Source organism: Sciurus vulgaris (assembly GCF_902686455.1).
Source record: "Sciurus vulgaris genome assembly, chromosome: 5".
Classification (NCBI taxonomy): Eukaryota; Metazoa; Chordata; class Mammalia; order Rodentia; family Sciuridae; genus Sciurus; species Sciurus vulgaris.
The window spans coordinates 157,118,199-157,142,127 of record NC_136465.1 but is presented as its reverse complement, the minus strand read 5'-3'; the positions used below and the strand labels follow the sequence as shown (position 1 = coordinate 157,142,127).

General features: G+C 35.5%; 1 protein-coding gene across 2 annotated transcripts in view; it reads right to left on the bottom strand.

Annotated features, from left to right (window-relative positions):
* NEDD1 (NEDD1 gamma-tubulin ring complex targeting factor) overlaps positions 1-23,929 on the bottom strand; it is a 58,541-nt gene that overhangs the window by 16,977 nt on the left and 17,635 nt on the right. For both annotated transcript variants that reach the window (XM_079142866.1, XM_079142867.1), the window contains exons 6-8: positions 4,381-4,610; positions 2,836-3,037; positions 2,281-2,476 (exon numbers count right to left, since the gene is read on the bottom strand). In XM_079142866.1, coding sequence (XP_078998992.1) covers positions 2,281-2,476; positions 2,836-3,037; positions 4,381-4,610 — 628 coding nt within the window. The remainder of the gene's footprint in view (positions 1-2,280; positions 2,477-2,835; positions 3,038-4,380; positions 4,611-23,929) is intronic.

Here is a 23,929-nt window from a genome sequence, read left to right as displayed (position 1 = left end):
ATTTCAGTTTCACACGAAAACTGAAAAGCCTGGGATAAAAACAAAGAATGGACTATTGTATGTCCCAAAATGCCCAGGCCTAGCTAACAGAATAAACTTTTCTAATAACAACTGCTAGAAAGCTAAACATAACCAAATCATTTGAATATCACAACCACTGAAAAGTGTTTACCCCAACTGTTATAAAGACATCTCTCCTTTTTTACTACGTCTAATTCCAGCCTCTAATAATATGCAAACTTTAACATGCACAGTGACAATCTCTGGAATTTAAAAAACACAAGTTTGGTATCATAAAAATAGTGCTAAAGCCTTAGTTTTCACTTCTTAAATCAATGTTTTGTGCTAAAAATGATCACTAGAAACAAGTCTTGAGAGGTTCTTTTCAGTATCTAAATCAGGACAACTTTAGTAGAAGTAACAAGAATTACACAAAGCTTAAAACAATAAGAGTAATGGTGGTGATCATGAAGTAACAATGATATCAGCAATACCATCATTCATTGAGTGTCTGCCATGTGCCAGACACTTGTGATACCTTCCTCCGATTTTCACAAAAATACTCAAAGCTAAATATTATCTCAGTGTGTGGGGGGAACAAATCAAAGTCTGGTATGTTAAGAAAGAGGTCTAAAGCTGTCCAGGATAGGAAGTAATAGATCTGAAATTTAAGCACAATTACTCTCAATGCTTCCAGGGGGTAAAAATGAGTGTGTGTGCGCGCACGCGTGTGTGTGTGTGTGTGTGTGTGTGTGTGTGTAAAAATGGTGTGTGTGCCCAAACATGTGTTTGAAAGAAAGAATGAGAAAGCAAATGTAGCAAAACTTACAAAGTAGTAAATTTGCTAATGGGTAAAGCTCAGGAGTTCTTTGTGTAATTCTAAACACTTTCTGTAAATTAGCAATTCTTCAAAATAAAGTTAATAAATAAAAATCTCTAACCGTGGGGACAGAGCAAATGCTCATTTTGCCAACGATTTTGGGAATTTGCCTAGAATTATCATTTATCAATGACCCAGCAGACCCAAGTCTTTCATTCTTAATTAATACTGTCATCCTTAAATAAGAGACTCCTTATTAAAAACTAGATACATAATAATGAGACTTGAGAGTTTAGAGTAAATGAGAGAACTTTAATTTTAAAAAAGTATGAATCAAATTAATAAAGTTTTAAAAGAATTTTTGAAAATATTGGCAATTTTCATAATATAGTTAATTCAACAAATTGGCAGACATTACTCAAAGTCATTTTTCAAAAAGGACTTCTTCTTTTAGGTAAATGGCAATGGTATTTGTCTCCAAGAGTCCTTAAATAAGAACCTATTTTCTATACATAGTGACTACTCTAAAAGGATGACACAGATATTCACAGGAATAGTGGGGGGAAAAAAAAAACAAAACTATTCTATACTATTCAACAAATAATGTTTGCTGCTACTTGGAAATATTAAACTCTTACTCAGAAGATACCAACGAATAATTTTGCCAAAGTACTTATCTTAAAAACTTAAAAATAAATGGATACATAAATTTATATTGAGCATATTTCAAGACTGGTATGCCATTAAGACTTTTAAAAGTACTGCAAATTGATGGTGCAGCATAACTTCTTACAAAAAGGTTTTCAGCAATATGATCTTTACTGTAAATAAAAAATGTTTTCTGTATTAAGTATGATGAAGCTTATTACAATTTCCCAAATTCTATTGGAACTCTTTGTTTCAGAACTGTTTCATCAATGATTATCAGAATAGAAGAAATCACTGATAAACAAACATATTCATTTATTTTTACTTAACAAACTGCTAATGTATTGCTTAATATGTGTCGGGTACTATTCAGCACTTAAAAATATTCATTACAGCACCTTACTTTTCATTCTGAAATATGAAATCAAGAGTCACTAATAGCTTTTTTTAAAATATAGGGTCAAATCATAATGACAGCATCAAAGTTTTATATTCTCTATTGATAACACAATGGAAAGTCACCCAGTCTTTTGGTGACACTGGAGATGCATGATTTCTAAGTTGGCATGATTTCATTTTTTAAGATAATCACTATTGCCTACAATAGACGTTCAAATGAATAGAATAAGTGCTTTTCATGAACTTTAAAAAAACTTATATCCAAAATTAAATTTTTCATTACTTCAATGATATCTGCTAACAATTTTACCTAAATGCTCAAATGAATTTGAGTTCAACATTCTTGAAGAAAGAGCTAATTAAATATATTTGGGGAAGAAAAAAAACCCAAATACTACATACTTAACATTTACCTGCTTTGTCCTGAACAGCAACTGTTGCTTTCCCCACAGTTGTTGTCATGGGTTGCGGGAGAACTGTGGCAATGGAAGTGGTGGCTGCCTCTCTGACAATTCCAGAATTCTGAATTCCTCCACCAGCAGTGCTCGCATTAAGGGCTCGTTTATTCACTGCTGTGGCCTTATTTGAACAGCCTTTATTTAAACTTGACTGAAATGTAATGAAACATTTAAAAGCTCAGGTTACTAATATTTCCTACTGTACATTAATGTTTTATAAATTCTCTGTTAGATTAAAAACATTTTCTTCCCTTACGTATCTTAAGCTTGGTGGTAGATATGAGTTTTCTTCTAAACCAAAAAAGCCTTTTAAAATATTTTTGAAGACAGAGAAAATCAAGTACCCTAAGCACTTTTAAAACTAAGTATCAGAAACTTTGTACTAAAATTATTTAGAATGCTATCATATAATGATTATGAAGCAATACATTGCATTTAAGTGAAAATAAAATTTTCATATTTTGAGCTAGAATTTTTTTAGTAAAATAAAAAATGTTGAAAATAACTCACCTTAGTAAGAGTAGTGGAGTACTGAAATGCTATACACTGCACAGATGTCTTGTGAGCACTAATGGTTTTAACTGGTGATTTCAACATCCTTAAATCATATTGATATATTTTCCCTCGGGAAGATCCAATAGCCAAAGTGGCTCCATCTGGCATAAAATCGACTGCAGTCAGAGGAGTGTCGGCCACCAAAGTTTTCACTACCCTTCGGAAAAGGGAACAAAGTATATGCAGATATATTAGTTTATGCAAGTGTATTAGCTTATATGACATACATGTTCACCAACCAAATTAGAATTGGGTAAACAGCACATAAATCCCAAATGCTTGTTTAAAGCTGAGTTTTAGAATCTGTCTTAAGAAACATTTCTGATAAAATGACATGCAGTAACTGCTAAATGTCACATCCTATTTTTTTATTCCCTTTCAGTAAGTAAAATCTATATCTTCCTGAATATAGAAAATAGCACCTGTTTCTCTGAGTAATTATTGTCTTGGCAGTGAATGTGACACAATTCCTATGTGCTACTCCACAAACAGGGTTTCAAGCCTCAGGGTTGATGAAACTCTAAGTAACCACTTTCCATTTACTGAACTGCTTAGGTCTCAAGAGGACCATGACCTTTCATAGGGGAGCAGCTGCCACTTTGTTCTCAGTTGTGCATCTCTTGACCAAAAAGCTAAAAGGAACAAGAGTCCATGTAGCTTGATCCTCAAGAAGCTAACACAGAAATATGGACACTAATCTGCTGAAGTTGGTGCTTTTGCTGGTGTGTCTGGTGTGAGAAGAATGGCTTGCTGACTCAAAAAAGAGAATGAAAAAAGTAACAGTAAAAACTCTAGCATCCAAAGAAGGCCTGAAAGTGGCAACTTTCCATTAGGCATCCTGAATACAGCTCTAGCACTCTAGCAGCTGGTTTTTGTTTGTGTAGCTGTTCAAGAATACGTATAACTGAAGAAAGAAGCAAAATGGGCCTAAGTGTTTGGAAGATCAAGTACTACTCATCTGTGGGGCCATAATCCCCCATGAATATTTGGCAACATTTGGAGAAAGTTTAGGCTGTCATGACTGTGGCGATGATACTGGGATTTAGTAGGTAGAGGTGGTCAGGGATACTGCTAAATATCCTACAATATCTGGAACAGACCCCCACAAAAAAGAATTATCCAGTCCACAATGTCAACAGTTTAGGAACTTTGATCTAGATAATAAATTAATTTTAAAGCAAATTAATCATAATGCTTTAAAATATATATTTAGCTACACTTCAAAAAAGAATACTAAATATGCTAAAACAAAGAGGTGAAATCCTTAAGATGCTTTCCCTCAATATTTATATTCCAAAAGTACCGTAAGTAATATCCATACCCCTGTCCATTTTTTCTGCATGAAAAGAAAAAGAACTCTATTTTACTAGCTATATATATCAAGTATAAAAACATTAGATCCCCTGGACATTAACCAGTAGTCAATAAGAGACACAAAATCATTTGTCAATAAAATAACTATTTTTTTACTAAATTAAGACATGAGCACATCATACTTACTTCTTACTAGAAGTGTCATAAAGGATGATTCTTTTATCCAAGCCTATGGTTACAAACAGCAACTCATTGACAGGAGAAAAACAGATGCCTGAAGCTGGAGCTTTATGCGTACTATCAAAGTTATGGTATGAACTCTGACTATTCACATCCCAGAGAGTTACTATTCCATTATCTGAAACACTGCCCAATAGCGATTTCTTAAACAAGGAGTACTTCAAGTGCCGAACAGACTATAAAAATAAAAGAATAAGTTTTACATAATTGTGAACATTCATAAGGACATTTTATATAAACTATAAATAATGGCCAACTACACATTTCACATAGGGTTTATGAATTCTCTAGTTTTGAGAGTGACAGATTTCTACCATAACAACCATACTGTTATTTTGGGGGTATGAGATCAATCTGAAACAGGCAAATATTCTGTTTTCAAATACTTGTCATTTTTTCTCAGAATATAGCTTCCTTTCCCCACCCCTTTCAGGGGAAAACTATAATATATAGAGATTGCCTACAGTAATCCATCAGGGTTAAAACATTCACCATAAATATTGACCTGATCAGAGACAAATCCAACTAGTATAAAGGAACACTGGGAGAGAATAAGCAATAATATTTCACATTTGTTTTCTATTTATACTTTTAGGTATCTGGATAAGTTTGAGAATGTGATAAACTGGCAACTTAACACCTGAAGCATAAAAGCACATTAAATCAAAAAGGAGGAATTGGCAACACTACAGACTGGGGATAAATTATATCCACTCTTTCCAAAGTATCTGCCTAAGGGCAATGCTGGCCATTCTCTAAACACTAATCCCTGGGGCAGTGAAAACATTCTCCATTTCTAGTTTCTAATGCACCAGAATAAACAAAGATCCAGGGTGGGTAAACAGGTCTTACATTACAACTGGTTGAATTTTACCTATTTTTACTAAAATAAGACTCTGAAACTTGAACTGGCATTATAATTTATTATAAGAATTAAGTACTTTACATTTAAGCTATTTTTCCCTGCAAACTTATAATCTGTATAATTCTAAGTTATTTTAAAATAATAGGCATTTTACCTCCAACAGCAAAAAAATGTTTAGGAGTAACATAAAACAAACTCTAACTAAGGAAACAAAGTATTTGCTACTAAACATCTAGGGTAAGATAATTACTATGTTCACCTGTTAAATTTGGCTCTTTTTTTTTTTTTCATGCAGCTAAAGTACAAAAAAAGAAAATGTTGGTTTATATATTTTTCATTTTTATTGAGAAAAAGTCTACCTCCCCTTCTTTCCTCCTCCCCCCCCCCCCCTTTCTTTCTTCTCTCTTTATATTTTGAGATAGGTTCTGGCTAAGTTGCCCAGGCTGGCCTCACACTTGCAATCATCCTCCTGTTTCAGCCTCCTGAGTACCTGGGATCATAGGCATGCACCACCACACCCAGCTCCTACAAAGACCTTTTAAAAATACCCTAAGTGGCTGGAGCAGTGAACTCAGACAACTGGGAGCGTCGTAGAGGAGGCCGCTCAGCACAGCGCTGGGACTTGGAGCCACCACTGGGGCTCTGGAGGCTGCCTAGGGGAGGAGCAGCGAGGAGAGCTGTGTGGACTCAGGACACCGGGGCCTGCCCTGAGGACGAGGAGGAGGAGGAGTGGGGCTGCTTGGATTCGGAGTGACTGCACCAGAGCTACAGGCGGTTGCCAGAGGAGGGGCTGCGTGGCAAGCTGTTTGGACTCAGACCACTTCTGAACACCAGGGTCTGCCCGGAGGAGTAGGAGGAGGAGGAGGAGGAGCGCGGCAGGGCGTTTGGACTCGCAGTGACTACATTGGAGCTCCAGGCAGCTGCTCAGAGGAGGAGGCGAGTGGTGAGTTTTTTGGACTTAAAGCAACCGCTCCTGAACACAGGGGGGCTGCCTGGAGGAAAAGCGCGGTGGGTCGCTTGGTCTCCAGTAGCCGCACCAGAGCTCCGGGCGGCTGCCCAGAGGACACGTGCAGCGGGTCATGTGGATTCAGAGCCACTCAGAGTGACCGCTCCTGAACACCTGGGGGGTTACCTGGAGGAGGAGGAGGAACAGGGAGGGTCATTTCGACTCGGAGTGATTGATTGCCCTGGGCTATGGGTGGTCGGTGGGAGGAGGAGGCACGCAGTGAGTTGCTTGGACTCCTAGAGACCGCACCAGAATACTGGGCGGCTGTCTGGAGGAAGAGGCATGTGGCGGGTCTCTGGGACTCAGAGCGATTGTACGGGGCGCCAGGTGGCTGCTCAGAGGAGGGGCCGCAAAGCCAGGCGATTAGGTGCAGAGCAGGGTCCCAGGATCTAGGAGGCTTCTTGGTGGAAGAGCCGCACAGAGACAGGCTTAGGGGCAGAGCAAAGGTTCCAGGACTGCGGGCATATTCTCTGAGGAGGGGCAGCCTAAGGAGATTCATCTGCGAAGGGTGAGGCTCCCAGGCCCAGGAAGTAGGGCCGGGCCCCTGGGAACTTTGCAGAGGAAGGCAGCCCAGCTCAGGCGGTAGCTGTAAATTGAGGGGAACCTCTAGGAGGGAACTGACCAGCAAGACCTCCCCACCGGGTGAGTCCTCCCTGCCGGGTGAGGTTTCCCCACAAGGACGGTAAACCAGAGACACAGGCCCAAACAGGCCTTGCCTCAGCCCGCAGCCTAGGTCCCCTTTGGATGAACATTGGTCAACAAGTGGAGGCACCTCTGCCCACTAGCAGGGAATATACCCCACCTGAAGGCCACCACTCCTAGAAAGGCAGATTCCTTGTGGAGCACCGCATTATCAACTTCCTACAAGACTTCAGCCTACTGAAGGCTAAGGGGGGATATATATAGAAATCTTCAGGGACATTGTAAGTCAATAAAGGAAATCTGCAATATCTCAGTGGTCCACTGATACCTGAACAATATGAGAAAACAAGGAAAGAAAATGCTGCAAACAAATCTAGATGTTACATCAATAAAACCCAATGACAGCATGGCAGAAGAAATGACAGAAAAGGAGTTCAGACTGTACATAATTAAAATGATCAGGGAAGCAAACAATGAGATGAAAGAGCAAATGCAGGCATTGAAGGATCGCACCAATCGACAGTTAAAAGAGCAAATACAGGAAGCAAAAGATCATTTCAATAAAGAGTTAGAGATATTAAAAAAAACCAAACAGAAATCCTTGACATGAAGGAAACAATAAACCAAATTAAGAACTCCATAGAAAGCATATACAATAGGATAGAACACCTGGGAGACAGAACCTCAGACATTGAAGACAAAATATTTAACCTTGAAAACAAAGTTGAACAAACAGAGAAGATGGTAAGAAATCATGAACAGAATATACAAGAACTATGGGATATCATGAAAAGGCCAAATTTAAGAATTATTGGGATTGAGGAAGGCTTAGAGAAACAAACCAAAGGAATGAACAATCTATTCAATGAAATAATATCAGAAAATTTCCCAAATCTGAAGAATGAAATGGAAAATCAAGTTCAAGAGGCTTATAGGACTCCAAATACACAAAATTACAACAGACCCACACCAAGGCACATTATAATGAAAATGCCTAACATACAAAATAAAGACAGAAATTTAAAGGCTGTGAGAGAAAAGAACCAAATTACATTCAGGGGGAAACCAATATGGATATCAGCAGATTTTTCAATCCAGACCCTAAAAGCTAGAAGGGCCTGGAACAACATTTTTCAAGCCCTGAAAGAAAATGGATGCCAACCAAGAATCTTATACCCAGCAAAACTTACCTTCAAATTTGACGATGAAATAAAATCCTTCCATGATAAACAAAAGCTAAAAGAATTTACAAAAAGAAAGCCAGCATTACAGAACATTCTCAGCAAAATATTCCATGAGGAAGAGATGAAAAACAAAGAAGCAAATCAGCAAACAGAGGAATTATCCTAAAGGAATTGTCAAATAAAGGAGGAGCCAAGTTGTGTCAAATAAATAAATAAATAAAATTTAAAAAATGAACCAAATGACCGGGAAACCAAATCATATCTCAATAATAACCCTGAATGTTAATGGCCTGAATTCATCAATCAAAAGACATAGACTGGCAGACTGGATTAAAAAGAAAGATCCAACAATATGTTGTCTGCAAGAGACTCACCTCATAGAAAAACATACCCATAGACTAAAGGTGAAAGGATGGGGAAAAACATACCATGCACATGGACTCAGCAAAAAAGCTGGAGTATCCATCCTCATTTCAGATAATGTGGACTTCAAGCCAAAGTTAGTCAGAAGGGATAAAGAAAGTCATTTCATACTGCTTAAGGGAAGCATAAATCAGCAAGATATAACAATCATAAACATCTATGCCCCAAACAGTGGCTCATCCATGTATGTCAAACAAATCCTTCTCAATTTCAGAAATCAAATAGACCATAACATAATAATACTAGGTGATTTTAACACGCCTCTCTCACCACTGGACAGATCTTCCAGACAAAAATTGAACAAAGAAACCACAGATCTCAATAACACAATCAATAATTTAGACTTAACGGACATTTATAGAATATACCATCCAACCAAGAGTAAACACACTTTCTTTTCAGCAGCACATGGATCCTTCTCTAAAATAGACCATATATTATGCCACAAAGCTAATGTTAGCAAATACAAGAAGATAGAGACACTACCATGTATTCTATTGGATCATAATGGATTGAAGTTAGAAATAAATGAAAGAGTAAAACACAGAAACTATTCCAACATCTGGAGATTAAACAATATGCTATTATATGATGAATGGATAACAGAAGATATTAGGAAGGAAATTTAAAAATTCTTAGAGGTAAATGAGAACAAAGAAACATCATATCAAAATCTCTGGAACACTATGAAAGCAGTACTTAGAGGGAAATTTATTTCATGGAGCGCATTTAATGAAAGAAGTAAAACTCAAAAAATAAACGACCTAACACTACAGCTCAAAGCCCTAGAAAAAGAAGAACAGAACAGCACCAAAAGTAGTAGAAGACAGGAAATAGTTAAACTCAGAGCTGAAATCAATGAAATTGAAACAAAAGAAACAATACAAAAATTGACAAAATAAATAGCTGGTTCTTCGAAAAAATAAACAAAATTGATAAACCTTTAGCCACACTAACAAAGAGAAGACGAGAGAAAACCCAAATCACTAAAATTCGGAATGAACAAGGAAATATCACAACAGACAGGATTGAAATACAAAACATAATTAGAAGCTATTTTGAAAATCTATACTCCAACAAAACAGAAAACCTCGAAGACATCAACAGGTTTCTAGAGACATATGAATTGCCTAAACTGAACGAGGAGGACATAAACAATTTAAATAGACCAATTTCAAGTACTGAAATAGAAGAAGTCATCAAAAGCCTACCAACAAAGAAAAGTCCAGGACCAGATGGGTTCTCAGCCGAGTTCTACAAAACCTTTAAAGAAGAGCTCATTCCAATACTTCTCAAAGTATTCCATAAAATAGAAGAGGAGGGAACCCTCCCAAACTCATTCTATGAAGCCAATATCACACTGATACCTAAACCAGACAGAGACTCATCGAGGAAAGAAAATTTCAGACCAATATCCTTAATGAACATCGACACAAAAATTCTCAACAAAATTTTAGCAAATCGCATACAAAAACATATTAAAAAGATAGTGCACCATGATCAAGAGGGTTTCATCCCAGGGATGCAAGGTTGATTCAACATCAGGAAATTGATAAACGTAATTCACCATATCAATAGACTTAAAGTCAAGAATCACATGATTATTTCAATAGATGCAGAAAAAGCATTTGATAAAATACAGCACCCCTTCATGCTCAAAACACTAGAAAAAATAGGGATAGTGGGAACATTCCTTAACATTGTAAAGGCCATTTATGCTAAGCCCATGGCTAATATCATTCTAAATGGTGAAAAACTGAAAGCATTCCCCCTAAAAAATGGAACAAGGCAGGGATGCCCTCTTTCACCACTTCTATTCAACATCGTTCTTGAGAATCTAGCCAGAGCAATTAGACAAACCAAAGAAATTAAAGGGATACGAATTGGAAAAGAAGAACTCAAACTATCCCTGTTCGCTGATGACATGATTATATATTTAGAGGAACCTGGAAATTCCACCAGAAAACTCTTAGAACTCATAAGTGAATTCAGTAAAGTAGCAGGTTACAAGATCAATGCTCATAAATCCAATGCATTTTTATACATAAGTGATGAATCTTCAGAAAGAGAAATTAGGAAAACTATCCCATTTACAATAGCATCGAAAAAAATAAAATACTTGGGAATCAATCTCACAAAAGAGGTGAAAGACCTCTACAATGAGAACTATACAACACTAAAGAAAGAAATTAAAGAACACCTTAGAAGATGGAAAGATCTTCCATGTTCTTGGATAGGAAGAATTAATATTGTCAAAATGGCCATACTACCTAAAGTGCTATACAAATTCAATGCAATTCCAATTAAAATCCCAATGACGTATCTTACAGAAATAGAGCAAGCAATTATGAAATTCATCTGGAAGAATAAGAAACCCAGAATAGCTAAAGCAATCCTTAGCAAGAAGAGTGAAACAGGGGGTATTGCAATACCAGATCTTCAACTCTACTACAAAGCAATAGTAACAAAAACGGCATGGTATTGGTACCAAAATAGAAAGGTAGATCAATGGTACAGAATAGAGGACACGAACACAAACCCAAATAAACACAATTTTCTCATACTAGACAAAGGTGCCAAAAATATGCAATGGAGAAAGATAGCCTCTTCAACAAATGGTGCTGGGAGAATTGGAAATCCATATGCAACAGAATGAAACTAACCCATATCTCTCACCATGCACGAAACTAAACTCAAAATCGATTAAGGACCTCGGAATCAGACCAGAGACCCTGCAGATTACAGAAGAAAAAGTAGGTCCAGATCTTCAACATGTCGGCTTAGGACCAGACTTCCTTAACAGGACTCCCATAGCACAAGAAATAAAAGCAAGAATCAATAACTGGGATAGATTCAAACTAAAAAGCTTTCTCTCAGCAAAGGAAACTATGAGTAATGCGAAGAAAGAGCCTACAGAGTGGGAGAATATCTTTGCCAATCATACTTCAGATAGAGCACTAATCTCCAGAATCTACAAAGAACTCAAAAAACTACTTCAAGAATTCAAATAATCCAGTCGACAAATGGGCTAAGGAAATGAATAGACACTTCACAGAAGATCTACAAGCAATCAACAAACATATGGAAAAATGCTCAACATCTCTAGTAATAAGAGAAATGCAAATCAAAACCACCCTAAGATTCCATCTCACCCCAATTAGAATGGCGATTATCAAGAATACGAGCAACAACAGGTGTTGGCGAGGATGTGGGGAGAAAGGTACACTCATACATTGTTGGTGGGACTGCAAATTAGTGCAGCCACTCTGGAAAGCAGTGTGGAGATTCCTTAGAAAACTTGGAATGGACCCGCCATTTGACCCAGCTATTCCACTCCTTGGCCTATACCCAAAGGACTTAAAATCAGCATACTACAGAGATATAGCCACATCAATGTTCATAGCTGCTCAATTCACAATACCCAGACTGTGGAATCAACCTAGATGCCCTTCAATTGATGAGTGGATAAAGAAGCTGTGGTATATATATACAATGGAATATTACTCAGCCATAAAGAATGATAAAATTATGGCATTTGCAGGCAAATGGATGAAATTGGAGAATATCATGCTAAGTGAGATAAGCCAATCTCGAAAAGCCAAAGGACGAATGATATCAATAATAAGTGGATGATGACACATAATGGGGGGAGGGAAGGGTTAGTGTTAGGGTTAGAGTTAGGGTTAGGGAAGGGGGCAAGTATGGAGGAAGGAAGCTCTGTATAGAAGTAAAAGAGGGGTGGGAGGGGTGGGGGGAAGGGAAAAAATAACAGAATGAATCAAACAACATTACTCTATGTAAATTTATGATTACACAAATGGTATGCCTTTATGCCATGTACAGAGAAACAACATGTATCCCATTTGTTTATAAGTAAGCACACTGACTTCTTTAAATGTCTATACTTTGATCCCCTTAGTATTAACAGGATATCATTTCTGAACTTTCTACATCTATTATATCACCATTTCCTTACACTTTCAAAATTGTCCTGGATAAAAATATTGATTTTGGTATCAGTGGTCTTAACTTGTTAAGAATTTGTTTTGTTACAGATTATGAACTATTTTCAAGATAAAAGAATGTACTACAAAAATCAATGGATATCAATAATACAATACTGGATATTTAAGTTACTTTCAATTTCTAAGTACCTGACTACTACATTTTCTTAAAAGGCAGCTAATTTGTGAAAGAATTTGTATTTCATTGTTCTTGCTTTAAAAGTTCTTGGTTGAAAAATATAATGATTATCTTTCTCCTTTTGTGAACTGCCTATTAATCTACTTTGCCTATTTTTTACTAGATTAAGATTTAAACAATATTCTAACTTACAATTTTTAGTATAACAGCATAAACACTATGATAGGTTGTAAATATTTTCCCCATTTCTTCTTTGTTTTACTGTTATTTTTTCTTGCTTTCTGTCAGAGGTTTTAAATTTTTAAATATCGAAAATTTATTCAACTTGTCTCCCTTTGTGACTTTGTTTCTATACTTAGAAACAGTTAAGAAAACACATTCATATTTTCTTAATAGCCTTGTGTGTAGTATACATATTGCATGTGGACATATGTACCCATATGCATACTACATATATGCAGTATCCCTTTTAACTCCTTCCCTTTCCTTGATTCCAGGTCTTCTTTCAAAGCACTAACAGATGATCTATTGCCTGAACTACTGCATGGTTAACTATTTCCACTCAATGGTTTCCTAGCCATCCTTCATAATACTGTAGCAATATCATCTTCAAAATGGAAATCTGAACAGATTTCTCTTCTGTTTAGAAAGAAATCTTAATTGGAGTATTTCAGGAATATAGTGGTAACAATGGTGGCATTTTTTTTAAATCTTAAATTCCCCTATTCATATGTATGTGTGTAGAAAAGCAGACCTGAGACTTCTTAGCAAGTTCAGCTTTTAAGGTTGGTCCTTGGCTGGCACCTGGGAACTTGGATTTTGGGAGGTTCCCATTATCCTGTTAGGAGGGGTTCACTGTGCCTAAAACTGCGCAAAAGATAAGGTTTATGGATGAACACCTGCTTTCCTTCTAGGACTCTGGAAATTTTGGCATATATGAATAGCCACAGACGCTGTGTAGGTAAACTGCTTCCAATAAAAACCTGCTAGCAAGCTTCTCCTGGTAGACAATATTTCATAGGTTGTCACAATTTTATGCTGGAAGAAATAAGCACATTATCTCTGTTGACACTTAGAAAATGTCATGGCTTACATGCTTGGTATTCTGAACTAGAGTCTCAGGATTCTCTGACTTACCAATACCTACTCCAAATCCTCCTACCAGTCACTGGACACTCTTTCTGGAATTACAGGGAATGGCTTTCTCTAAGTTCCCTTTTCTGACTAAGGAGTTCATCCAGAAGAAATACCATCATCTTGGATTCCCTGCCTAAAATCTCATTAACCAGGAAAGATTCATCACAGAATAAACTAATCATCACTACATGTGCTGGACAGACTTCCCATACCTTCTGCGGCTGTCACCTGAGAGGCAACCTTTGTTCACAGCATAATTCTCAACTTCCCATAACTTGTCTTCACCTCCCCCAGAACCCGGAGGAACTCTCCTAGGCTACCATTTGTTCTTTGAACCAATTTATCTCCCCACAATTCATTTGTTTTTCCAGTTAGGGCTATGGTTCCCACTTCTCCCATTTGAAGAAGAGTATATAAGCTCCTAACTATTACTCAGTTATTGGGTTCTCGGCTTTCATTCTTTTCTCTCCTTGTGTTATTAAATGTTTAGTTTATTTCAGTAGATTCAATTTACTGAAACTTCAGAGGGCAGAAAGTGAAGCTACCTAGCATGTTAACTTGTCCTCTGCAAACTGTCCTTCGTAAACTTGCTTTTTGTGTTCTTTCCCCAGCATTTTAAATTCTAAATAATTAAGACATTAAAAGCTCCAGTAAGTTAGTTCAGGAAAAAGGAACAAGGGAAATATTGTCCTAAGAACTTCTAATCAATAATCTTTCTACAGATTTATACAACCCAAAACATCTGGTGACCGTCAGATAACATTAGAAAATGGACCACCATAGGATCAGTGATTATTCTGGTGCCACCCATCTGTGGTTGAAGATACACTTCCTTAAATTTCCAATATAAGCCCTTAACTTGCAGGTATTAGCTAAGATGTTCCCTAGGACAATGTTAATAATACAGTCATCTTCCAATCAACTAGGCAGATGATGGTAACTACTAGGACTAACTGGCTTCCACTGTGCCACCTGCAGACCAAGGCTTTGTATGGCAACATTTCCTTCACTCCTACATGTCCTCAGGGAGATGACTCTTGGAAGCTCACACTTAGTTTCCCATGGACTTTACCCATGTGCATTTTCTCTTTACTGATTTTGCTTTATATCCTTTCATTATAATAAATCATAGTTGTGTGACTATACATTGAGTCTTGAGAGTTCTCCTAATCTAGTCTTGGAGGACCTCCCCCCATACAGTATGTGAGTAAGGGGTATGTGCATGTGCCTGTGCTTAACAGAGAGTAAACTAACTAGCAGAACTAAAATCCCATGGATATTTACAACAAAACTAGACAATCAGATATCTACATTATTTCCCCCGCCAAAACATGCTGGCAGGTCAAACAATTAACAGCCATGAGGAGTCCTTCATGGTATCAGTGTCTGTGTAAAAGAAGCAGAGAGAAATAATAGAAAGTCTGAAACAGATCTGAAAACAGAAGCCCGAAAGAGCCAAAGAGTATTTAAAGAAAAGCATGGTGCCAAATTTCAACTCTAACCAGGAATACTCATTGCATGACCAGGTCTGTACAGTCTGAAAGGCTTCAACAGTTAGACCTCGTGGATCCCCAAAACTATCAGCCAAAGTGCCTCACTGCCATGAGGAGACGGCTGGGAGCAGAAGAGAACCTGAGCAAGCTGGAGCAGCAGAACTGGAGAAAACAAAGGTTCACATTCAGCTGGAGAAATAGAATAAAGACAGAGAACCTCAGAAAGCAAGCTAACTACCTTAAAACAAGAGGGAGCTCTATGAAATTAGATATGCTGAACCCCATCTCTCTCTAAAAGTTCAAGGAAACTAATTTCAGAGATATACTCCACAATTACTATAAGAAGAAAATAAGAAGGTTTCCTCAATTGATGGCCCAAAGGACAATAAAATGATACATTTAAAATCAACATGCTAAAATTAGAAAACTCAAAAATTAGATTTCAGAACTTGAAAAAGAATAAGAATTTTTAAAATTCTCTTCAAAAATGAAGGCTAAAATTTAGAAAAAATACAAGAATGAATAAACATAATGGAGAATACCTCAAGGAGGTAACAAGAAATTTTTAAAAATCAAAGATAAGAAAAACTTAAAAAGAACATGGGGAAAAGGAATAAACAACTGAAAAATAAGCAAAGATAACTGAAAACAACAATAGTATGACAAAGATAGGGAAAAGAACAATTACAAAAGCTATAACTGAAGAAAACTTTCCTAAATTTTTTTTAAAATATGAAACTACACAGTAAATGAACATACTGTATGCCTAAGAATAGCAGTACAGAATGATCAGCACTAGCACATATTATAGTAAAATTTGTGGACTTCAAAGGGAAAAAAAATTCTCACACAGAGGGAAAAAATGATTAAGGAAAAAAATAAATCATCAGACATTTGAGATTAAATATAAGAGAATAACACACTTAAGCTCCTCATGGAAAGAAAATCAATTACATTCAAAGAATTAGCACCCTGAAAGAAAACATTTGAAGCAGGAGAGATGTACTTAGGGAAGCAATATTAACATATGGTGCCTGTTCTGATTATAAAAATTTGGAAAATACCTAACACAACAGAGGAATGTTTACGTAAACTGTGACACTAAACAATAAAAAATGTATAATCATTACAAATCAGTTATAAAGACTAATATGAGCATTCCTGTGATAGAACACTAATGAGAAAAAGGCAGAGAACAAGACTAGACAGAGAATGACTATGGAAGAAAAACAACATAAAAGAAAGTCTGGAAGAGAAAAATGGAATAAAATCAGTAATTAAGAGAAAAACATGGCACAGTGGCACATACCTATAATTCCAGCATCTTGGGAGGCTGAGGCAGGAGGACTGCAAGACCCTAACTGCCCACATGTCAACTATAAATTGTTCGAGAACATAACATATAGGCCAGGCAAGTACATACAAATACTAAGGAAATACAATAAGAGATTCAAAGACATGTTATGTAAACACTTTTATCCCAATGTAAATTATACTTATGTCCTATATAATTTAAAGAGGACCACTATTAAATATAAAGCTTTGTAATCAGTCCATATTTTGAGTATAAACAATTCAGGTATAAACATAACAATCAATCAAATAAATCAAATTAGAATTACCTGGTTTTTTTTTTTCTTTGACAGTGCTGTGGATCAAAGCCAGGGCCTTGTATATATACTAGGCAAGTGCTTTATTACTAAGCTACATGCCCAACCCTAAATTTACCCATGATAAAAATAATAATTATTTTAAAAATGTAATTAGTAATTATTTGCATTTAACAGAGTGTATTCAAATAGGCTATCTATACATTAAAAAGCAAAACTTTCACTTACAAGAAGTAAATGGATTTAATATATACCAATATATTTAAAATCTTACAGAATCTCATCTGTTATATCTTAAGTTTTGTTTTTGTTTTTTTTAATGTTTTTTTTTTCTTTTTAAATCCAAAGAAACAATAACATAGTTCTACATTTTTAACTGCTTTGGAAAAGGCAACTATTTAAGAAAAGCAACACAGATTAACCTATTTGCAAGCCTAAGCTGCTGAACTTGCCAAACACTGACATGCAATTATGGTCTAAGAAGTCTGTCAGCCCCAGCATTTCCGTAGGAGCAGCAAGGTTCATTTTAACTTGCAGAAAGACATTGTGATCCATATAAAACTAATAGCTTCAATTCAGTTCAGACATTTCAAAGTAGGATTCTAAATATATTCAGGCAATCTTATTCTGATATGAAATTCAGTCTGATGTAGATTCAATGAAACCCCAAGGATTTGTCACGTTTACCAAGAAACCAATTTGATAATTATCAAAGATTTCAAATCCTTGATTGTTCAAAGAAACAAAAAATAAAAATATGAAAAAATTTCAATTTACTCACAGACATGTCCTACTATTTTTTTCCCAAAAACTCAGATCCCATCTATAATAAAACTGACCAATATAAAAGTCGGGCTGAATAATAGTATATTTGAAATTTAAAAAGCCAATTTTTGACAAACAATTTTTATAAACATTGCTTAAATTTAAAACATTGATATTTACTGTATTCGAAATTTTGAATGAATTTTGAGAAATCTTAGTAAATACTTTGAAAATGAATGCTCAAGTAAAAATTCTATGCTTCTGGTAAACAATAGATAAGGTGCAACTAAACTGTTTTTAGAAAACAAACTAATTTAAAAAAAAACAAACATTTCAATTATGTAAAAGAATAAGGAATTAAGGAGCCTTTGACTCTCCTCACTAAGAAAACAGGGACTGCATCCTTACATATAAAAAGACCAATTCCTATTTCCCAGTCTATGTATTCTGTTTTAATGTAGCTTAACAGAAGAAATGAAATAAATGAAAAACATATTACCATTCATCCCAGGGAAAAGAAGAAAAATATGTGCTACAGTTTAATTTCTTCACTGTCTTTAATTTTATACAAACACAAAATATGATTACCAGGATCAAATTACACCTGGTAAATTAACAGGGGTTTAAGGGGAACACATCACACCCAAAGATATTCAAACCAGTTTGGAGAAGTAAATCACAAAACTATTTTAATGGGTTTATAATTATTCATTAAAAGCTCACAATATTATCACTCATTGATCTTTTATTGTCAGGCACAGTGATAAATTTCAACATTTTATTTAATTGTATTAAAAAAAAACTGCTGAAAGTGCATCATTTCACTTTATGGATAAAGAAAAGGAGGTCTGAGAGTTAAGTGACATGCACAAGTTCACTCAGCTAGCTAAGTGCTTTACCCTTAGTGCTCTTGAAATAAAGGTGTAATCTACCATGAAAAGCTATACCAAAAGGTCCTACTGAGCTGCAGAGTGCCCAAGCAGGAGGCAGCACAGACATAATGATCACAAGTTCTGGTTTATCTTACCTAGGACAAAAGATAAACTTTGAGCATTACTGTTTTCCTAAACTAGAAAATAAATTTAATTAGGTTTTCCTACATAAAATAATCAATGAAAACTGACAATCAACAAAAGAGCAACCCATCATCTAGAATTTTTGAAGATAGTTCATTTAACTTGAGAAAGAGAGAACAGTAAACAGTAGACTCCTGCATAGGGTGACAAGAGACTGATACAAAGTTCCCAGAAGATCTGGATTCTCAAATTCTTACACATTTACAGCTATTTCTGAGCTAAAAAAAGATCTAAAAGGAAACAATACTACTACTCTTGGAAGACTTGATCTTCAAAACAGTCAAAAGAGTTATTGATCTGAGAGTGGAACTGTAGATCATCGTATTAAGTAAAATAATCCAGATTCAGAAAGATAAGTATTGTACGTTTTCTCTCATATGTGGAAGTCAGGGGAAGGAAAAAGAAAAGGGACATTAGGAATGTAGAAGGGAGATCATTGGTACAGAGAAAGGGGAACAGGGGAGGCAAGAGGGGAGGGTAAAAGGAGGCATCTGGAGTGAAACTGATCAAATTATGTTACACGCATGTACAAACATGCCATAATGAAACCCACTATCTGCATAATTCCTATGCACCAATAAAACTTTTTAAAAATTTTTTAAAGAGTCGTGATCTGAAAATCCTGGAATCTTATTTTCTCGACTATAAAATAAGAGTAGTATAATCTCCACAAACTAGTAGCAAAGATTAAATAGAAAAATGTAATACAAATCAATGATCACAGTAGATGATATTAGGTATTCTTTGCAGGTGATAATCTCCACATAAAGTGGTTTCTAAACTCTCCTGCCACTTAGCCCTTTCCCTTTCCCACCCCAGGTAACTTGGACTTTTCTCAGGATGCCACTGAGACATCATTTTCTTTAAAATGTTTTTTTTGACTTCTTCCCAAAAGGGACAGGGTCCCTGTGAACTCTGCAATTTACTATTTTTATAACACTTGTATTATCTGGTTAACTATCCACTTACGCTACTACTAAACTATGTCATATTCAAAGTCATATTCCCCAGTACTTACAACATAATCAGCAAAGTGTTAAATTATATGAATCAATGAAAAAAGCCATGTGTATAGTTTTTAAAATTTCATCATTTCATTTAAATGTAAAAGGTAATAAAAAGTAACATAAATGACACAAAGTGTTTCATTACAACACTCTAAAAGGTAAGAACAAGAATAAAAGCAGAAAAAGATAAAGTGAGTTTTAGCTAGTATATTCATTGGTTACAGAAATAAAAGATTGTGAATGATTTGATTGAATGGCTTAAAATGTCCAAAATAAATAGCAAATTTTGCCCACATAAGCCAAGAACAATGTATACCACCCAAGTAAGATAAAAAATACTTCTGCAAAGAAATCTTACAATTCAAATCATCCTTAGTAGTGAAATGTGAATATTTCTTCCTGAATTTGGCAGTGAAACAAGAACAACCACTATCAAAGTCTATTCAACACTGTATTGGAAATTCTAGTTAATGTAATAACAAAAAAGAAAAAAATGCATAAAGATAGGGAAGTAAGAAAATAATCGTTATTCACAGGAGATGAGAGTATATAAACTGCAAAATGCAAACAAAATTAAAATAAAACTGTCAAACTACTAAGTGAATTTAGTAGGATTCCTCGATAAAAGGGCAATATAAGAATACTAACTGCATTTCTGTATCTCTGCCACAAAGAAGTGGACAATAAAATTTAATAGTAAAAACAATTATACTATACCATCAAAAAATCAAATACATAGAAAAATCTACCAAGCTAAGACTTCTACAGTAAAAACAAAACACTGCTTAGGAAAATTAACATATTTTTAGATAGAAACAGGCATACTGAATCTAAAATTCAGATAGAATTGCAAAGGACCTAGAAATAGTTAAGTGAAGCTAGAAGTATCAAGACTTACCACAGAGCTACAATAACCAAAACAATGTGATTCTGTATTAGTAACAGTCAGTCAATTAGGATCAACAGAACAAATAGACTGTCTAGAAAGTAACAACTAGTTACTAGTTTTGTTAGAAGGCATTACTGTAATTCACTGTCAATAAGCCTGTCTTAGCAAAAAATAATTCTGATGCAATTAGATATCTACAGTGAAATAGAAACCTATCTTACCCCATATACAACTTGAAATGGGTAACAGATAAAAATGAGAAACCTAACACAATAAAGCTTCTAAAAGAAAACAAAGGATAGTGTCTTAGTCTATTTTGTGCTGCTATAACAATACCAGGGATTAAGTAATTTATAAAGCAAAGAAACATTATTCACAGTTCTAGAGGCTGGGAAGTTCAAGAACAAGGGAATAGCATTAGGTGAGGACCTTCTTTATCATCCTATGGTGGAACGGCAACAAAACTTGCACAAGGGGGTGCAAAAGGGAGAAAACGAGAAGGGAAGGGGGTCAAACTCATCCTTTTGATAGAAAGTCACTCTCCTAATAATGGCCTTAATCCATTCATAAGGTCAGAGTCTTTAGACTTAATCTCCTCTTAAAGGTCCCACCTCTCAACATTGTTAAAATAGTATCTTCCAAAGGTGGGGCAGGTAAGATTCTTCAAGAGGACACAAAAAACAGCAACCATAAAAGACAAGAATGATAAACTAGACTCAATTAAATTTAACAACTTCTGTCCATTATGGGGGGAAATGAAATTATGAGAGTAAAAAGGTAAACCACAGTTGAAAGAAAGAAATTGAAAAGACATGAGAAGGCAGAAAGACAACCCATGTTCACAAGTAGGAAGAATTAATATTAAAATGGCCATATTACCTAAAGTGATCTACTGATTCAATGCAATCCCCATCAAAATTCCGATGACATCCTTCACAGAACTAGAAAAAAAATCCTAAAATTCATATGGAAGAACAAAAGACCTAGAATAGCCAAAACAATTCTGAGCAAAATGAGCAATGCTGGAAGCATCACAGTACCTGATTTCAAATTAACTACAGAGCCACAGTTACAAAAACAGCATGGTACTGGCATGAACACATATAGATCAATGGAACAGAACAGAAGATGAAGAGACAAACCTACAAAGCAACAGTCATCTAATTCTTGACAAAGGTGCCAAAAACACACATTGCAGAAGACAACCTTTTTAACAAATGGTACTGGAAAAATTGGATATTCACATGTATAAGAATGAAACTAGATCCCTATCTTGTGTTGACCTTACACAAAGGTGAACTCAAAATGGATGAAATACCTAGGTATAAGACCAGAAACTTTGCAACTGCTGGAAGTAAAATGTAGGGTCAAGACTTCAAAATAAAACCATAGGCAACAACTTCCTGAATACAATTTCTGTAGTTCAAGAAATAAAATGAAGAATCAGTAAATGGGGTGCTATCAACTTAAAAAGCTTCTGTACAACCAAGAAAACAACAGAGTGAAGAGACACCCCATAGAATGGGAGAAAAAATTTGCAAGTTACTCTTCTAACAGATGATTAACGTACAGAATAGACAACTAAAAAAAAAAAAACTCAACAGCAAAAAAACAAATAACCCATTTAATAAATTTGGCAAAAAAAACTAAACTCTTCACAGAAGAACAAGTACAAATAACTAAAAATTATGTGAAAAAGTCTAAATTCTTTGGCCATGAGGGAAATGTAAACACTACACTGAGATTCCATTTCACTGCAGTCAGAATGACAAGCATTGAGAACACAAGTGAAAAATAAGTGAAGCCAAGAATACAAGGGGTGGGGCTGGGGTTGCAGCTCAGTGGTAGAGCAATCGCCTAGCACCTGAAAGGCACTGGGTTTGATCCTCAGCACCACATAAAAATAAAATAAATAAAAAAGGTATTGTGGGGCTGGGGTTGTGATTCAGTGATAGAGCACTTGCCTAGCATGTGCGAGGCACTGGTTCCATTCTCAGCACCACATAAAAATAAATAAAATAAAGGTATTGTGTCCATCTACAGCTAAAAAATGTTTTTTTTTCTTAAGGTATTGTGTCCTCCTACAACAACAACAACAAAAATAATATTTAAAATAAAAAGAATACAGGGGGAAAAGGAACTCTTACTACACTATTGCTGGGAATGTAAATTAATACAGCACTGAATCATGACCTAGCCATATCACTCCTGAGTATTTATCCAAAAAAATTAAAGAGTATGCCTGTTTATCACAGCACAATTCACAACAGCCAATTATAGAACCAGCCTAGGTATCTGCCAACAGATGAAAGGATAAAGAAAATGTGGTATATGTACACAACAGAGCTTTATTCAGTCATCGAGAAGACTGAAATTATGTCATTTGCAGGAAAATGGATCAATCTATAGAGGATCATGTCAAGCGAAATAAGCCAGATTTGGACAAATATGTGTTATATATCTTCTCTCATGTGGCAGCTAGAAGGGAGAAAAAAGGGAAAAAAAAATGGATGTCATGAAAGTAAAAGGGAGACCACTGGGGTCAAGAAAGGGGAAAAGTGGGAAAGAGGAGAGGAGGGTAAGAGGAGATACTAGGGAGTGAAACTGATCTAATTATATTATATGCATGTATGAATATGCCACAACAAAACTCACCACTCTATATAATTAATATAAGCCAATAAAAATTAGTAGGCAATGACTAAAGTACATGCAATATGTACACCCAAAAATTGACTCTATCTGGAATATGTAAAAAATAAATGCATAAAAACGAATAATCCAATGCAAAAGTGGACAAGTCTTCAACAGTCAGTTCACAAAGGAATGTACATGAAAATGAGTTCAATATCATTCAAAATAGAGAAATGCAAATGAAAGCCACATTAGATACCACACAACCATCAAAGTGGCAAAAATTAAGATAGACAACACAAAGTATCAACAAAACTGTGGAACAACTAAATCTCATATGCACTGTTGGTAGAAGTGTAAAACAGTACAAGCTCTTCAGAAAAATTTTTGGTAGTTTTTAATAAAATAAAACTACATTCCTACTCTACAACCTAGCAATTCCACTTCCAGGTATTTACTTAAGAGAAATGAAGACATGTCTAAAACAAGACTTGTACAAGAATATCAACAGTAACTTTTTGATAAGTAAAAGTGGAAGCAACTTACACACTCATCCACCTTGCAATGCATAAATAAATGAATGCCCATTCATGTAATGAAACACTGAACAGTATTAAACTG